At 46.3% G+C, this 18,291-nt stretch overlaps 1 protein-coding gene across 1 annotated transcript in view; it reads right to left on the reverse strand.

The window, feature by feature from the left end:
• The window catches only part of CACNG4 (calcium voltage-gated channel auxiliary subunit gamma 4), a 37,795-nt gene extending 20,203 nt beyond the window's left edge, over window positions 1-17,592 (reverse strand). Inside the window, exon 1 of the mRNA XM_032199795.1 lies at window positions 17,345-17,592. Coding sequence (XP_032055686.1) covers window positions 17,345-17,567 — 223 coding nt within the window. The 5' untranslated portion in view covers window positions 17,568-17,592. The remainder of the gene's footprint in view (window positions 1-17,344) is intronic.
• Between the last annotated feature and the right edge of the window lie 699 nt (window positions 17,593-18,291).

The following is an 18,291-nucleotide window of genomic DNA, read 5'->3' on the forward strand; positions in this document are numbered from 1 at the left end:
AAGGCATCAAATGTTAATGAAAGTTTGCCAGGCTTCAAGGTCTGTGAAATGGAAGTTAAAAATTCTGCGCCATAGGATGGCTCTAAAAATACTCGGCGTGTCGAACTATCAGCTCCAGCAGCTCTTCTGCACGCAGCGCTGCCGACACATCAGGTCTTTCTCTCCTAAGCTCTCAGAGACTCGTCCCGGTGATTACAGATCACTAATGAGCCACGGAGCGGATTTGCCAGGCTGTGGGCCTGCAAAGCCTCCTGGAGGGTGAGGATCTGGAGGTGTCATTTAACTCTACAGCCAGCGAGCCCCTGGGGACACAAACCATCCAGGTGATTCCCAAAGTGACGGCCATCCCCTAGGATGGGCCCCAAACCCCAGCCTAGTGGGTTTGTAGGGTTGGATGCTATCGCAATTGGGGTCCGGCTCCTGAGCTCAGCTCTTTGCTGTCATTTATTGTGCAGGGTACCTGGGTTTGTAAGCTGGGCTTCTACCTTTTAGGCACAGCAACACCTACATCTTTGGGGATCTGCTCCGAAGCCCTGTGGAGCAGAGGAGCTGTGCTGCCTGGAGATGTGAACGCTCTGCTGCACACAGTGCCGCGTGCCTTGGGCGATCTGAGCTTACGTGTCCTGCGACCCGGAGAATTTCTCGCTCTGCAGGTGCAACTCCCCTGGCTTCCAAGGGGCCCAGCAGAGACACCACTGTCCCTGTGCAGTTTAAAGGTTATTTATTTATTTATTTATTTATTTATTTATTTATTTATTTATTCCCTTTTCCCCTCACAGTGCTTTTGTGTGTGGAAACCTGGGAGCTGCTTTCTCCCGGTGCTGCCTCCTTTCCAGCAAGGCGCTTTCTCCCCGCGAAGCAAACGATGCTCCGGAGCACAGCGATCTGGATCGTGACTTCAAGCACAATCCTGACTGCGCGGTGGTGCCTGAACTGTTCGCATCACGGGAGAAGCCACGGGGGGCTGTGACTCAGCCGTGCCTGAGTCACGCGTCCCCATCCCGCCGTGCTCCCGGGGGACCGTGCTTCGCCTCCACCCGTGCCTCCGTCGGCGATGAACCACGGCTCAGGCCTCAGTGAGGTGGTTGGGCCCCAGACCGCAGCCTTTCCCTGCTGGTCTGTGCTGGGGTTGGGGACAGGGACAGCAGGAGCACGTCCCTGGGCTGTGGCACCGCACCCATGGGGGGATTTGGAGCAGGAGTGTGCACAAGTTTGGCACGAGCAGGCTGCCCGGTCACATGCCAGCCCTGTGTAAGTGCAATCTGAGCCAGGCACAGGCTGCTGTTGCTCAGAAAGTCACTAGAAATAATTCATGTACATGTGAGTTAAAATTCTGCTTAAAAATCACTCCCTGCCTTCAAAGGTAAAACCTGCAATACTTGCAGTTGATGATAGTGAGTTTCATTTTCCTAGGTTCTTGCCAGCTGCTAAGGTAAGCTTAGATCCTCCTCCAGCATTTCCTTGCCGTAAGGATCTTTCCTCAAGCAAATCTCTCTGTGCCCAGAGCTGGCAGCAGCGGCTGCACGTGTGAGTGCTGTGAAGAACCTGCCCCTTGGATCAGCCAGGTAAAGTCCTGTCCCAAACCCTGAGACGTGTGGCATTTCTTAAGTAAAAATAATAAATGTTCTTCTCTGAAGGATTTTGAAATAAATTTGTAAATACTGAATTAATTCCATCTGTCAGTATGAAGTGAGGTTTTGGAAAGCTAAAAGGTGCAGGTTTGTGCGCATTAACTGTGTGAGCTAAAGCACAAAAGGAAAATGCTTTTTCATCCTTATGAGGTTTTGTAAATTGTATTCTATTCTTAGGAGAGTAAACACAATGTTTAAAAAAAAATCTAATAACTTAAACCTTGCAGGAAAAGTTGCAGGAGCAATGGGGACCTCTGAAATGATAAATGTATGAATTTATTCCACTGCCGCTGTGGGGTTTTAAATTAGTTTTATTTTTCTTTTATTTCTTCTGGTTGACAAGTTGTGTGGTGTTGCTATCCAGTTATAATATTTCTAGATAAGAAAATCTTGAAGGTCAAAAATTCTGTTCTTAGTTATTCTTGTAAAAGGTAATGTTCTTGTGTCGGTGACAATGCGGAGTGATCTCATGTCGCCATGGGTACCTGAATCATGCAGAAATCTGTCTAACAGCGGAGTTCTTCATGCCTATGCCCTCCCCTTATTTTGTTGTAAACAAAAAAATTAGATATCTATAAGAAAAGCTTCTTGTCTGACACAAATGGACTGGAAGAAACGCTCGTCTTAAGAAAACACATCGTGCCAGTGGTCCAATGGACTGCACCCAAGCATAATTCTGGGGGATGAATTAATTTGTGCTCTGCTACAACCAGAGAGATTTTTGCCACTAATGCTCTGAAGTGCAACCTGAGTTCAGCGTGTTATTAGTGTGAGTTGTAACGTCTGTGCATAGACACTGAAACGGCCAAATTTCAAATAGGCAGCTCTGTCCCCATGGCAGCTTTGACAGAGGGGATGCACAACAATTTCAGCTGCAGATATAAGAGGACCATCAGCAGGAAACTGGAAAACTGTTAAATCCAGATTATGGGGGAGAAGTGAGAGCAGCATCTGCCCACAGCTGATCCTAGAAGCACATGACAGGGAAGCACAGAAGCACAGTGAAATTAATGTTGGGGGGGGGAAGGAAAAAAAAAAAAGACAGCCTTAATTATGCCTTTCCATTTTTCTGCAGATTCAGTTCAGCGCTCCAATACCTGCTGGATGTGTCTTTCCTTGATAGCTTTGTAACATCTAAAGGAAAGGAAAGAAGATGAAGAGGAAGCAAAGTGTATGGGCCTTGATCGTGACAGTGTGCTACAGCCCTCTGGATGTTAGCTCTTCCATGTGCTGTAAGCAGGGAAGTTTTTGGTCTCTGTTAAATCACGTTTTGAGTCAATGGATCACGTACATGAAAGGCCTGGAGCAACAGCTTCTAGAGGATGACAACAGGGTTGTGGATCAAAACTTGTGCCTTTCTTTATCGATGGAAGAGACTCAAGTCTAAATTTGCGTCTTTTTGCTGAAAGTCTTCATTCATGCAATCTCATTTTAAAGGGGAAAAAAAAAATGCACACAAAAAACCAAAACAGATACAAGAAAGCAGACTCTCCAGGAAGGAGGATCAAGCAGTGCAGGCTGTGCATTTTTCTTGATAGCAGGAATTCCTTTTTACTAAACATTTCTGGCTCCAGTGGTGTGTATCAGCCAGGTAAACCAGAGCCCTCAGCTGGAAGGTTTGGGCCTGCAGCTTCTGGGAGCAAGTCTATGTGGTGGAAATCAGATAAACCAGCTTGTGCACACTGCCTCGCTGTGAGTTAGGACCGTCCTTGCATTTTGCTGTTGTACAATCAATCTGCAGAATAAAATCCTTTCTTTTACAGAGTCAGGGGGCTTAATTCAACCCTGGCATAAATGGGCAGCTAACAATGGGCCAAGCTCAGCTTGGATGTTGCTCTAGTTAATTAAAAAGAGTAGCATCGGGGGCTGAACTTGGCATGGAGTGTTTAAGTGACTGGCTTCAGAGGCAGGGAAGAAAAAGCCTTGCTTAGCTCTCTGCAGCCCGCTCTTCAAATGCAAATTAACCTGTCAACATCTGCATGTAGCCACCCAGGACAGCTGCAGAAAGGAGCTCCCAGCACCCAGGAGAAGGGCTGCAAATGTTTAGTTCCAAACAGCTATTTTCTAAAATAATTTCTAGTAAATAAGAATACATTTGAAGTGGTAAACGGAGCATCTGCTACATGCAACGAATGGAGGACAGCATGTGAAAAGAAGCATATGTCAAGTATGCACTTCAGATGCATTGACTGCTTGCCTCCAAAACAGAGAGAGCTTAACCATATTTGCAGCAAACACGGAGTAAAAATTACTGCTGCAACCAAAGGAAGAGCCTCAATAACTGCAGAATTTTCCCTTGCTGGAGGAGAGAATCTCAGTGTAGTGCAGCCGATGCCAGGCGTCTTTTCGCGAGAGACACAGCAGGAATGCCAAACCCAGGCGGCTTTTGTTTGGAGCAAACAGCATCCCTTTACCCGTACGTTTAGAAACCCAGCAAACCAAGCCAGGGCTGGAGCCCAATCACACCAGATTTGGCTCGCAGAAGATAAGAAAACAGCCCTGTGCTTTTTCGAAGCCTCTTATATGGCAGAGGAGACTGACATCCGTTCTCCGACTGATTCAGCAGCGTCTTCAGCAGGAGGCGAGCTCCGTGCCGTGGGCAGGGGTGTGCTCGTGGAGCAGCCCATGTCTGCAACACACAGCGACCCAGGGCAACGGCATTTCAGTAGCTCCTCGAGCCCCATATCCTCAGGCAAAATCTTCACTGTCTTCACTGAAGCTCTTGCTTACAAAACAAATACAGGGAAAGGCCCTGCTAGCAGGCAAGAGAAGGGAAGGCTGGATTTCAGCTCAAAAAGGTGCAACTTTTCTTTAGGAAACTGCATGCAGGGAGATCTCACTCTTTCTTTCAGTGTAACAGGCCATAGGAAACCCTGCCCAGCTGGCTGACACCTCCTTTTAGTGAGGGGAATCTCCCCACCATGCCTGGGGCGTGCTGCTGCTTTCGGCTCTGGGCTCTGGGGGCTGCCATCTCCTAGCTCCCCTTAGGAGAGATAGAAACCAGAGGGGAAACAAACCCCGAGCAGCTTCTGCAGAAACCACGTTGCTACGATGATGTGGTATAATTAAACAGGAGTCAGAAACCCCACCTTCATAAAAACCCACACGAAGGAGCTTGTGCCAACACTTCTACTCATCTGCGGGTTTTTAGCCTGAATCAGAACCGAGCAAATAATGAAGATATTTGACAGTACGGGTCTTCGTCCTAATCACCTCAGCATACCGTGTCATCGTACAAATGAACACAAACCAAGGGATGGGCAGTGGAAGAGAAACACCTCTGGAAAATCTAGAAACCCACCAGACACAACTGCTCCTCCCAGGGAGAAACTCAGGACGCAGACAGCGCTTCCTACCCATCAGCAGCACCACCACCACCTCTTTGCTGGGTTCTGCTTCGATACTTCCTACCCCCAACCCTGGGAGCTGCAATTATAGAAATGAAAACCCTCTGTTGTAGCTGTGGTGAACGGCCACGGCCCAGCGGCGGAGCCGGGCTCTTAATCCCCTCGGCCTGCAGAGCGGCACAGTGCGCAGCCGAGTGCGTGTCCACCATGGCAACAGTGGAGGAGCTCCAAGAATTCGATTTCCACCGGGCCCCTGGGCCTTGCCTTGACATCTTCATTGTTCCGCCGTGAAATAAATATAAAACACTCCAAGGGTAGTGTAAAGGCAGTGCAAAATATGGAGAGCTATAGAATGGGGTTACCTAATGGTTAATTTAGGAAGGAACATAGCATTAAAAACGTATGAGGGTGGCTACATATTGATGCTGTATAAATATTTAAAGGGATGCCTCTCGTAAGGGCAGTGTTCCAAGCTACACCTAAAATAACGTGTGCAAAGGAAAATTAAAAGAATATTTCACCATTTGGACTTGTTTATCTGCCTCTGAAAGGCTTTTTCAGTCCAGCTACTAAACATTAGTATGGGAAAGGACATCAGACAAAACTCATTTTTGGTGTAATTCTCCCCAAGTCAGCAGAGTTAAACTGAAGATGATTTTCCTGGCCTTTTAAATAGAGTGTAATTTTCTCCATGGTTAGTTATTAAATGCTATAGAGAGCGATTGCTGCTGCTATTGGAAGGGCTTTCTGGAGAGGTCACCCTGTCCCATGTGAATAACACCGGTGACAAACCAGGAGGTTTGCAGTTGTTACAACAGAAGAGTCCTTAGGGGCTCTGACCACACCACACACTGCTGCCCAACCCAAAGCTAAGTCCGTACGTCTGCTGGGAGCTGAGCTATAAGGGTACAAGAATGCCCACCCAAGCACTGACTGCATGTCCTCGAGACATGAGGGACATTATCAGGATGGTAAGTCCTAGACCAGGAGGTTCTTATTTCTGACCAAGGAACCAAATTACACAGATGAGCAGGAGCCAAGCTGTATTAACCCCCCTACAAGGTGATGTAGGCAGCTCCCCACCCAGCACATGCATTTCCAGAGTTGCTTCTTGAAGGCACCTGGGTTTTCTTCTCACCTACACAGGTTGCACAGCCAACTGCCTGGAAGAAATTGGAAGCTCAAGTTTCAGGCAGTGCAGTGCTGAACTTTGAACATCATCAAGATAAATCTCAGCTAAACACGGGCCAAATCCAGAGAATTATTTAACCATTTTACAAAAAGCCTAGCTAGAAAGACTCTTGGGATGATAACAGGGGACCTCATAATTTATGTATGTAGTAACTTCCCACTGGTAAAATTAAAATGCAAAATAGTATCTAAACAAAATGGTTAAGCTCTGTCCCTTGGGATAGTTAAAAATTAAATGGGCAAAGCATATAGCAGAGGATCTATTCTTACACTTGTAGCTCTTTGGGCTAGATTATAGGTATTTTCTCTCACACGGCTACAATGCTGAGCTCCAAGAAAGGATTTGTCTGTGTAATACAGTGAGGCTCAGCAATAATTACCCATTGTGCTATGTGATGAGCCATCCTTTTGGTTCTTCAGTAACCCGTGCACCTGGACTTTAACTAAAACCAAATAATATGCACAGAAAACATTTTTATGTAAGAGGAGGTGAACATCACTAAAAATCAGAGAGCCTTTGTATGGCATGCCAAACTGCTGAAGCGAAAAAATGTCTTCAGTGAAAGGGCTCAGATGTGAGCATGTTTCAGTGCACAGCTCCAGGAAAAAACTCTGATAATAAATGTGAGCTTGTTATCGTTGCTTTTCAGTGGGAAGTAAAGCCGGAAGCAGGGTCGTGCTGGCTAATTGAAGCTTACATTTTCATTCAAGCACTGCATTTTAATTATAAACTGGTGACACAAGTGTCACTTAGTTCTTATCCTGTTTTAAGTGTGCATATGTATAAGAAATATTTTCAGTTATTAATTTATTCTTGTGATCATGTTCATTATCCTACATTATGTCTGTCAGGCACGTGTCTAATGACATGTTTGATGCACGTTAATTCTTATGCCTCTTTTAATACAGGCCTTACATACACATTTTAGGCTGAACACGGTGCCAGTTGGCCACCAAAACAGGTGCACATTAATGCTATAAAATCCGCATTAGTAGCTGCAGACCCATATTCTGGCCAGCTGCAACCACTTGCTCAGCCCTCCCGGGGCACAGCAGCCATGCCAGAACCAGGGATAACCTGCAGGAGTGGCTGCAGCCAGCGCCACAGCCTGGAGATGCCGACAGCGTGGTCCTGGCCACCCGGGTCTGGCCCCGATCCCAAACCACGTGCCCGTGGTGCAGCTCCTGTGTCGAAGCCTCCTCCTAGCCTGCAAAGTGGAATAAGTATTGGCTTTGCACGGCCAGAGCCCTAGTACGACTCCGAATGCGGGTGGAAAATGTTTGGCCTGTTTTTCCTTCTCTATGGGGTTTTGTTGCTGTGTCCAAAGATTGTCTTTAGCTCGAATGCTGCCATTTATATACAGAAATTAAAATAAAGTAAGGAAAAGGTCACTGGGAATTGGCTACCAAGAGGAACAAAGTAAGTCATTAAAAAGTCAGAGCAGGACTGCAAGTAAAACCAAGGGGAATATTCTGAGAAGGCAAGTTATGAAGGTAAACCTCTTTCAAAGCTACTGGATGGAATGGGATAGCTGCTTTTTTTTTTTTTTTTTTTTTTTCTCCTAATTTTCTATCAAAGAGGATTCTATTTTAATAAGCACTACCATAACGGGACATTGCAAATGAGAGGTTTGAATGGCTATAATTAAAAGCAATGCTGTGAATGCAGCACCTTGCATTACCCCTAAATACTACATGCTTTATTGCAGGTCTTGCATCTTTAAGGATCCCAAAGCACCTCCCAAACTGTCTGCACTTGCCAGCGCTAAAGGCAAGGATGAGAGTACAGCAAAATGTGCACAGCAAAGGAGAAAAACACACCAACCTCCGAAGCAAACCTTCATCTACCGAGGAAAACCACAGGATGTTTAATCTCATCATTAGCAGACAGCGGCACTGCCTTGGATAAATATTTTTGGAACCCCCTAAGTAACTTAAAAACCGAAATCCTATTGACTCCCAACGCAACGTAAGCTTCAAAGACAAACCTTTTGCTGGAAATACGAAGAGAGTTCATAAGCCGCGCTCTGAAAAGATTCCCCGTCATCTCAAAGGATCTTTTGTTGACAGACAAAACCGTGTTTTCACAGCGGGCAGAGCTGGGGGGACGCGGAGCTGCTCTGAGCCAAACGCGGGGCTGGCAGCTCCGAAGGCTGAGCCAGCGGGCTCAGCCCCTTGCCAGGTTCACTGGCTTGGGCTCAGCACGTGCACACGTGGAGGGGCTTTGGGATTGTGATTTTTTTTTTTTCTTTCTTTTTTTTTTAATTAAAAAAAAGCGAAAAAGCAGCATGGCAGTTCTTAGAAATAAATTACCTAGTACGCTGATAATAGCCATCGCTGATGGCTCAGTGAGCCATGAGATAGGTATATGCAATAAGTCGTATTTTAGATTTGATTATATTTAGGCAATGTACCTCTGGCAAGATCCTATTTCAAGTCATAATTGTGACATGTCATGGTTCCTTTTTAATGCCTTGCAGCAACAGTAGATAAGCTATGCCTCTAGGAAGCAAGGAAGACACAATAACAATCCCAACATTATTGAATGCTATACTTTTGGACAGGAGAAAATTTTCAGGCATCCATATTCTACACCAAATGACATTATTTAAAACACGTAAATGGGAGCAAACTGATCTGAAACCTCTGGCACAAAACTGGCAGAAGCTTAAAACAGTTATTAGCTAATCAGAAAAAAAAAAAAAAGAAAAAAAGAAAAAAAGAAAACACAACACCCTGGCAGCTAAATGCAAGTGGCAATTCGTCACAGACCTAGGTACCCCTCAAGTCGGATGGGGATGCTTGTCGGCTCTGAATATCTTTGAAATATTTGGCAGCAGTGAGCTAACGGGACTGTCTGAGTGAGAAGCATTCAAAGGGCAGATCTAAGTGGCACAATTCCAAAACAGCAATTAAAAGGGGGAATGCTTGGAAAAGAACAATAAAAGAGGTTAATTCATATCAGTGTCTGGCAATCTGCGCAGGAAATCCTATCATTCCATAACGTGCTTCGCCTTTGCCCACCTCTCTGTGTTATGACAGCGTGCCTGTAACGTGGTGCTCCTTCACACACCACGGCTGACAAGAAGGGGCTCAGCTCTCTTGAAGAAGAACTGACCACGCTGCTGCTAAGCTCTCCAAGCAGGAGCCTTGTAAACACATGGGAAATGAAATCAGACAGGGAGAGAAGTGAGAACCCCAATCTCTTCCTTTTTGACAAGTCTATGATCATATATTTTTATTTTTTCATTGGCAGGAGGGCACGTTGATGCTTGAGAGTTAAGGAAATTAAAAATCCTGGATTTCTACCTGGGGCAGTATCTACCAATTTTCTAAAGGCAGACTCTTGCACTGTTGTTGAAAAGCTAATTTAGACAGTGCCTTTTTAACAGAAGGAAAGTTAAAACGTTTCAGCAAGGAGGGGGAAAAAGAGGAAGAGAACAAAGATGTTCAGACTGCTGGGTGCCACGGGAAGGAGGAGAGTGAGGGGCTGGACTATCTGCCAGGCTACATCAAGAACCACTTCAATGATTTCACTGCATTTGACCCACAGCTTGCAACAACTGGCAAAAACTCCCCCAGATTGAAAGGAAAATCTAGCTAAAGTCTGCCTGGGCCAGGCCATCCATCCTGCAGGCAGCTTGCCCTGAGGCCTGCTATTTTGAGAGGATAGAGAGGCCACACATCATTAATATTATAATAAATCCCAATATAGGGAGATTCACAGTCTCAAATTTTGCTCTGGTTCCCAGCACCTCTGTGTGCCCCTCCACACAGCAAACCACTACTCTGAAAGAACATATACAAGCCAAAGGCCAGGAAAGAGCCACCTTCCACTCTAGAATATTTAAGGTAAAAAACTGACGTGCTTTTGGAGTGAAGACAAATAAATAAAGGCAATAACGATGTGGGAGCAGAAGAGGGAGGACAAACTGCATTGTAATTTAGCTGATCAAAATATGCCGAAGAAGTAAGACACTTTAGTGCAAGGCAGAAAATAGAGAGGAGCCCTGCATGGCATTAGGGCTGTCTACAGCAAACAACCTTTTGTTCTGAAGTCATAAATGTGTAGCAGCCTCTCAGACATATGGGCAGTTGTGCATTTGTCCTGTTTATTTTACTACTCCTGTGCATCCTGCCTTGCCATCTGTTGGTAAGAATTTGGATGCTGAACCGTAAGTCTGCGACATAATAAATACCAGTAAACAGAAATCCAAAATGAAGATAAGCACAAAGTAATGTTTTGAAGCGGGACCAGTTTTTCAGGGTGACAAAAATGTTGGAAAGTATGATTTATTGCCTGAGATGATTCTTGGCTCAGAAAAGATGGAGCAGCAGGAAAAGGTCCAATTGAAGGGACAGATCTACGATCCCTCCTCTTATATTGGCTTGCTATTGGCATAATTCCACCAGCTTCCTAGAAAGCAGTTTAAATTGACGTAGGTGGAAAACCAGACTTAATCCTGTCCCTCAAGGAAGACATGCTTAAACAAAATGTTGCATGTATAAAACATAAGTTGCAAGCAAAACGCTTCAAAACCAGTTAAACTAGAGCTCACACGCCTTTTCTGAGCTGGGCAGCCCTACCATCACGTCCCAGTTTCTCCACATCATCTTTTCCCTTTTATTATTAGTATGGGAGGAAAGTCGATGGGAAAAAGGCAGTCGTCCCTCCCAGTCAGGGACAGAAAGCTAAAGCAACTGGCCCCAAATCACGCAGGAAATGCAGCAAAGCCCAGCCTCCTCCTCCCTCTCCATTTCCATTTCTGGGATGCAGAAGTCACCTCTCAGCTCCTTCACACACAAACCACACAGCCACCAACTCAATATCTGGGTGCGCAGAGGTATTAATAACAGACTTCAAATTACACCGAGTACATAAGTGCTTTGACTGCGTCAAAAGAATTAAAAAAAGGAGATGAACACGCTAGCCTCTCCTCCTGATGTTTTTCCTCTTTTCCCTGTTTCTGTAAAGATGTACAGAGCTATGGAATGGAGGTACCAGACATGCACTCCTTCTCCCCCTGCTTTTTAAGGAGGTTCACGTGTTTTGCACCTGGCAAGACCGCGACCAAAGCTATAGCTTCGACAGTGTGATCTGAGCAGAAGCATTGTGGGCTGACACCACGAATGTGACAGCATCCACTAGAGAAATAATTCCTGTGTTGGAATTTTACAGGAACTAAACCACATTGTCACATTTGCCTCTTTTACCAGTTGACACTAGAGAGAGCTGCCAGGTGGCAGAGCAAGCCCTGAAGGGGTGCAATGGCCACGAGCTCCTGCCACTATCTAAAATAAGTAATAAAAGCCCACGGCAGAGGGGTCAGTAAAAGGTAATGGCAGCTGGAAGAAGCCCAAAGATTACATTATGTTACATTGCAAAGGTCACTGAGAACCCCAAAATGACTTACTATGGCTTTGACAGATGCTACCACAAATGCCATCTGCCAACCAGATGCAACACGCAGTATGATTACACACAGAGTAAAAAAAGTAGCTACAGCACACCACAGCCACAGGTATCCAATGCGCATAGCCCAGCGCATCCCTGACTCTTTTCACATGACATTTCTGAAACTTAGGTAAAGTGACTATTATCCACATTACATCTTGCACAGATGAGAAAGCTTTACAGCTGGATTACAAATACGCTTTCGTGGGTTTACAGCCTTCAGGGAGTATTGCTAATGCACAGAAAGTCTTTGGGTTCCAAAGACTTTTAGCATTGGGCTAGCTGGCACACTGAGAGCCACAGAAAAAAACCCAAACCCTTGTGTAGCCTGATAGCTCCCTACTGGCTATATAGTAGATCAAGTTCAAGAAAGCAAATTAATTCATTAAAGCGACATATATTCAGTCAATTAGCCTCAGCTCTCTGTTTCATACAGTGTCTCAGAAAGAATGGATGTTTTGTTACATCAATACAGTCATCTGAGATCCTCTGTTACAAATGTTCAAAGAGGTGTAATTAGGAGATGTGTTTTATTTTTTTTGAAGAAGAGAATAGCTAATCCCTTAATCCATCTTCTGCTGACAGTTCCTCCAGCAGAAAATTTCTCAGTATTTTAAAATATGTTTTACTACGGCCAATATTTTAAAGAGATTGAGCTCTGTTTCCCCAAAGATTGCTCCAAACTCAGAAGCTCTCTCTAGCAAATGGAACACAACAGAAAGAAATTAACCTAAAAAGGCTGTCAAGAATCACTCAATCACTTTCTGACAAAACCCCACTGCTTCAAACACTGTTGAAAAGATGTCGGTGGAGCTCTAAGAATTGCATTTAAAAACAATCAGTGCAGCACGAGCACTTTCTCAGCAGCATGTGTTTTACCAAGGAAACAGAGATGGTATGAGCAGATAAAGAACGAAAACACAGGCTGAAGCTCAGAAGAGTCCTTCTCTAATGTGTTTAAATTTGTTTTGAAAGATTTTTGGAAAGTAGTTCACCTTTCGGGACCTATGAAGCACACGCAATACATATATATGTATATATGTATGTATATATATATATATATATATATAAAACATGCAGTACGTATATATGTATGTATATATATATATTCCAAGAAACAGGCTCTGGCATACACGGAACGAGTTTCCATGGCAGAGACACCCATTTGTGTATTCTCCATGTGCAGTCACTATGTTTCATAGTGTGAACACAGGCTCATACGCCTGCAAAGGCTGAGAAGCCCAACCATCTTTGGGCCTGTGGATATAACCTCAAGGGTCTTGTCTGATATTAAAGTGATACAAAATTTGCTCTTGGACATGTACAACTTTGGAAATAGCATTTGAAAATAAAGCCTGCATTGTATTTAGTTTATTATAAACAGTGGTGATGCTATGACTTCCTCGCTTTGCTTTGAGAATACTAAAGAATATTCATTCCTTTTGGATGAACCATGAATTTGCAGCACTGATGGATGGCAGGCTTCCTTTATTTGCTTGCTTCAAACATTTATATAAGCATTTTTATTTTGTTTTCAAGAGTATCCATGGAAGCAGAGCATGCGCGTGCCACAGGCCCTGTGTTTGTGCACCTTCATCCAAGCCAGAAGACTTGCAAATAATTGTGCAAATGTGTGTTTGTGCAAGTTTTCAAGTTATAAAAGATTCACCGAATCCTCTCTCCTGATTATAGATTTTCAGCTACCCAGACAGGAAGGACAAATGGTTCCATGTGAATTAAACGTCCAATCTCACCACTTAAAAATAAACGGCAAACAGGGAATACCGAATGCAGTAGACACAATGGGTTCAAAGCAATTCATATTCTGAAGTGTTTAATAAAATACTCTTTGAATAAATTTAAATTACAAGTACATTACTTGATTTCATATCTAGATGTCACGGGGCCTGCAGAGCTCTCTGTTTGAGCAGTCCTATTAACTTCAGCATGATTGTTCATGAAGATAAGCAGTTTCAGTGGATAAAGTGCTTTAAAATCTTTTTTTTTTTTTTCTCTCCTTCTAGGTAAATACTTTAATAGCAGATCCTCCTTATGAGTAAGACTGTGTGAAGCTTACATAGTAGTGCTGGACATTTACCGTAGGAATAAGGGCTGCTGGAAAATTATAGTGGTTTAATCCTCCAGGTTAGCTTTACCACAACAGGATTACTCATAAAACACAGCATCACCCTCTGCTGCATTTGCAAGACTCTGTTCTTCACCTCCTGGACAGTGAGCCACGTGAAATGGGGCTGATTTGCTCTTATTATTTGTGGGCTGGGGTGCAGACTTCGGCTGTGGCCAGGATGGATACATGAGGACTTCACCAGAAACCTCACTCCAGTGAGAATTTGCCTTTAGCCATCAAAATTGCAGTTAATATAGGTCCAGTGTGGCCCCAGAAAACCAAAACCCAACTTCACCAGAGAACCCCTTGACCATTTTACTGAGCTCCGCTGCAAAGACTTGCTTGAATAGCAAGTGTGCTGCACGCACATTCATACCAAGAATTACTTTAAACAGTTTCCTACCTAAATAATTACCCTAGCTGTAAGTTTTAAATCCATGCAGAAATACTGCTATTGTTTAAAATCCACTCAATGAGCCTCCTACCTCCACCTTTGACAAACATACTAAAGGAACAAAATTGGGATTGTATAGGCGAGAGTTTGACTAATGTATCATTAATGCTGCTTCTTGAGTGACTAAGCTCCATAGTAGTACCGGCTACGAGTGCTGAAACATGATTTTGTCCCCAAGACAACCGCAGCCCCAAACAAAGACAATATGCTGGATCCCCAAACTCTATCACTCCAGTCATCATTACGATGCCAATTTGATTGCTATCAAGTTTTGATAGCAGTTTTGAAGTGCTATCCCAAAGAAGAGAAAAAGAAAAATGCTGAGGAACACCTAATAAATCGGTTGGAAGGCTATTCTTTTCCTTTCTGTTTCTGCAATTCTGTCTGAAATCTTGGAATTCGGGATACTGAATGGGTGACTGTTCAAACACACAGAACACGGATTGGTTCATGGATATAGTTGAGAAACATTTTAATGGAAATTTTCAATTGACCTGAAATTTACTCTGTGTAATGCTTTATTCATGTCAACAGCAATTTAAGAGGCTGTTCAAGATATTTCCAGCCTTTGCACATTTGTGTCTTAAATATGTCTTTTTTTGAGGTGAGAGTGAAATGGTGCCTAAGACCACTACAACAAATTAAGTTGGCTTTCATAATTATTATTCCAAAATTAAAATATATATATATATAAAGTTTGAAGCCAGACCATTTAATCATATATAAAAATCTATAACTATATAAAAATCTATAACAGATCTATAAATCTATAATTATTTTCTTGTTTTGTCTTCTCAGGGTTGTAACGGTTTCTTCAGTTTTACTAAAAGAGCCATCCACTCACAACGAGTGGCATTCTGAAACAACCCAGGAGACAGTGTTTTAAATTTGCTTCTAGAAATGGTTAAATTCTTTTGTGAAACAGACGAACCTTTCCATGTTGAAATCAAGGTCCTATGGCATGGTTTAGAACACTAATATTTTCATGTATCTGTATATTTTATCTTACGACAGGCCATATGAAAATGTAGGAGAGAACGTAGCCTCTGTTTCTCTTATCTGTGAGCAGACGATGGTTTTCTCAAATTACTCATTCTGAGCACATATTTGACAACTTTGTAATTTGATTAAGAGCACTTGAATTTTGCGAAGAAAAGCTCAATTGATGTTGAGGGGGTCACATGAAACACTTTCTTGTCTCCTGAATTGATGAGGGTTTAAGGTCTCTCCGCACACCACTGCTAGGTGCAACCTTTCCGCAAACACCCCCGTGGATTGAACATGCTCGGGAAGGCTAAGGCAGTGCCCTGGAGCTCAGAGAACATCACAGGGCACCGCTTGCAACCCTGCCCATTCCTCAAGACTTCACCTACTTCTCGTTTTATAAAGTTCTGACTTAAGCTCAGTGGAAATCCAGGCGAAAACTCCATTGCTTTCGGCAAAAGCTGCACTTGGTTTCTATGAATGAGGTTCCTGGAGGACCATGCAGAAAGCCTGCCGGCGGTAACCTCCAGGATTTCTCCTGGAGACAGCAGGCCTGGTCTAGCACAGCATGCCCGGCACCTCCCGTAAGACGCAAACCAACTTATTTTCCGTGAAATGCAGAGCCTGGGGACACTAGAACAAGCCCAGCTAAGATCACAAGATTTGGTTCAAGTGAAGGATGCTCAGCATCTCTCAGGCTAACTCAGAGGCTCTCAGAGGCAAACCCACATTTTCCAGGTGTCGCAAAAGCCCATGCCGAGAGTTACATTTCCTTTAAGCATCACAAAGCCAAGCGTTATCATCACCAGAACAACTTAACATTTTGGTAATTCTTTCCCTCTTCCTTGTCTAAAAATACTTTTGTGACCTGCAGCTTTTCTATGTATGCATACTATAACTAGGTAGCAAATCTGATATTTTAAGAGAAAATTACTTCTTACACTGCAGCCTTGAATGCTTAGGAAAAGGAGGAGATGTGAAGAGATGCGACAATTGGGTGCTCCTACAATGCCACGGCCTTTTTTGAGAGAAAAGCCCTCAGAATAGATCTGCCAGTCCCTCAGCTCCAGCTGGACTCCTCTGGGCTGAGCCGTCTGTCAGTTAGAATAAAGCAGAGAACCAGGTCTGGAAAGTTCATGTGTGCTAAGTTGTGCTGATTCAATTAGGTGCGCTGCAGCCACTGTGCCAGGCGCTTTATTGTACCAAGGCAGACTCCGGCATACCCCCGCCCCACAAGCCCCAAAGCAGCTCAGGGAAAGCCAACAGCTTTCCTCACTGTGCTGCCTGTTAGCAGCACCACTGGATGAACCCAGCAGCGAGGGGGCTCAACACCCTGGACCCCATACCCAGTGCCATGGGGACCTGCCCACGTCCCACGCTCACAGCTCCACACTCAGCAGGCAGATGTTGCTTCCCATCTGGGCTTTCCTATCAGCCCTGCCAATTCCTCTGAACACCCATGTGCTTCTTTGTGCCGGTAGCTACCCGCCACACCTCCTCTACCAGCCCATTTTCAGAGAGCCACATGTTTGGCCTCTGCGGGGAGCGGGGCATCATGACCCTCACCTCAATCTTTTGGTTAAAATTGTTCAGTGCCCGACCCTTGGGCCGGGTTAAGTAACCCCAAGCCCACGCTGAAGCACTCAGACAGCAGCAACACCTTCACACGGGTTCTTGGTGTCTCTGAGGGTGGACAGGGAGGAACTTGGGTTCCCGCTGTCCTGCCCAAGAGCTGCGGCTGAGCCCCCAAACCCCTGAAACCAAAACCCTGGGGGCGCGCCAGCCTCGAAGCCTGCAGGGCTCGGAACCCCAAAAAGCCCCAAACCTTCAGGATCCCCCCGAGCCTCGCAGCCCCCGGGGTCCCTCAGCCGGGAGCTGTTGCTGGAGGGGGGCGCAGACAACCGCGGAGCGGGGCCGCCCCCCCGGGCCGAGCTCCCCGGGGCCGAGCTCCGCATCCCGCCGCCCGGTTCCCATGGCAATCTCGGAGATGCCGGTTGCCACGGCAACGCCATCCTCCTCCTCCTCCTCCTCCTCGGCCGTGTCCGAGGCAGCGGCTCCCGCTCCGGCTCCGGCTGGGCTCTGCCCGGAGACCCCAGGCACGGAGCCGGTTCCCCCCCCAGGTTAAGTCGCTTCCCCCCGGGCCGGCCCCGGTACCTTCGAGGCAGCAAATCCTCCAGAGCCCCGAGTGCGTGAGGTCTCCCCTCGCCTTCCTCGGCGGTCCCTGCGCTTCGTCCGCCGTGCTGTTGGTGCCGTTGCAGATGTGCGCGCTGGAGTAGAGCCAGTAGTCGGTGCCGATGGCGATGGCCATGAGGCTGAAGGCGGCGAAGGCGCCCACCGTGGTCAGCAGCATCTGGACGCCACGGTCACACCACCCCATGGTGCTTCATAGTCCCCGGGGTGGGTGGGTGGGAGGGGGGGGCGGGGGGCGCACGGCACCGCCCGGCAGCGGCACCAGCACCGGCAGCGGCACCGGCACCGCTACCACCGGGAGCAGCAGCAGCCGCCGCCCGCGGGAGGCAGCCGAGTCACGGGGCGGGGGGCGGAGGCGGCGGGGGGAGCCTCCTGCCTGCCTCTGCCTGCCTGCCCGCCGCCCCCCGCCCCACCACGGGGCCGGGCTCCGCCGCCAGCCGCCCCCCGCCCCGCCCCGGGGGTGGGCAGCGACGGCCCGGTCCCCCCCCGGCTCGGGGATGAGGGGCTGGGGGTGTCCGGAGGTGTGCGCGGGGGTCTGGGGGCGCGCAGCCCTTGGGAACGCGAGGGGTCGGGGCTAAAGGTGCTGCAGCCCCCCCCTCCCCAAAGCCCCTCCATGGTACGGGGGTCTCAGCCTCGCCGTCCTCCCGCAGCCTCGCTCCGCTGGCAGTTACGCAAGGAGGTTGGAGGCAAGTGGGTGGCTTGCTGGTTTTCTCCTCTTTGGGAGGGGATGGAGAGAAACCGGCACCTGGCAATGTTTTCTTTTGGAAAACCAAGGGGAGAAATATCTAAACATTATTATTTTTTATTATTTTTTTTTTAAACCACGTTATCCTGCCTTCCAACCCTGACTCCCATCACTGCAAGCTGACAAGTCGGTCCTGCCTCCACCTCATCCAAGTGACAAGCCAGAT

Source organism: Aythya fuligula, chromosome 18 (assembly GCF_009819795.1).
Source record: "Aythya fuligula isolate bAytFul2 chromosome 18, bAytFul2.pri, whole genome shotgun sequence".
Classification (NCBI taxonomy): domain Eukaryota; kingdom Metazoa; phylum Chordata; class Aves; order Anseriformes; family Anatidae; genus Aythya; species Aythya fuligula.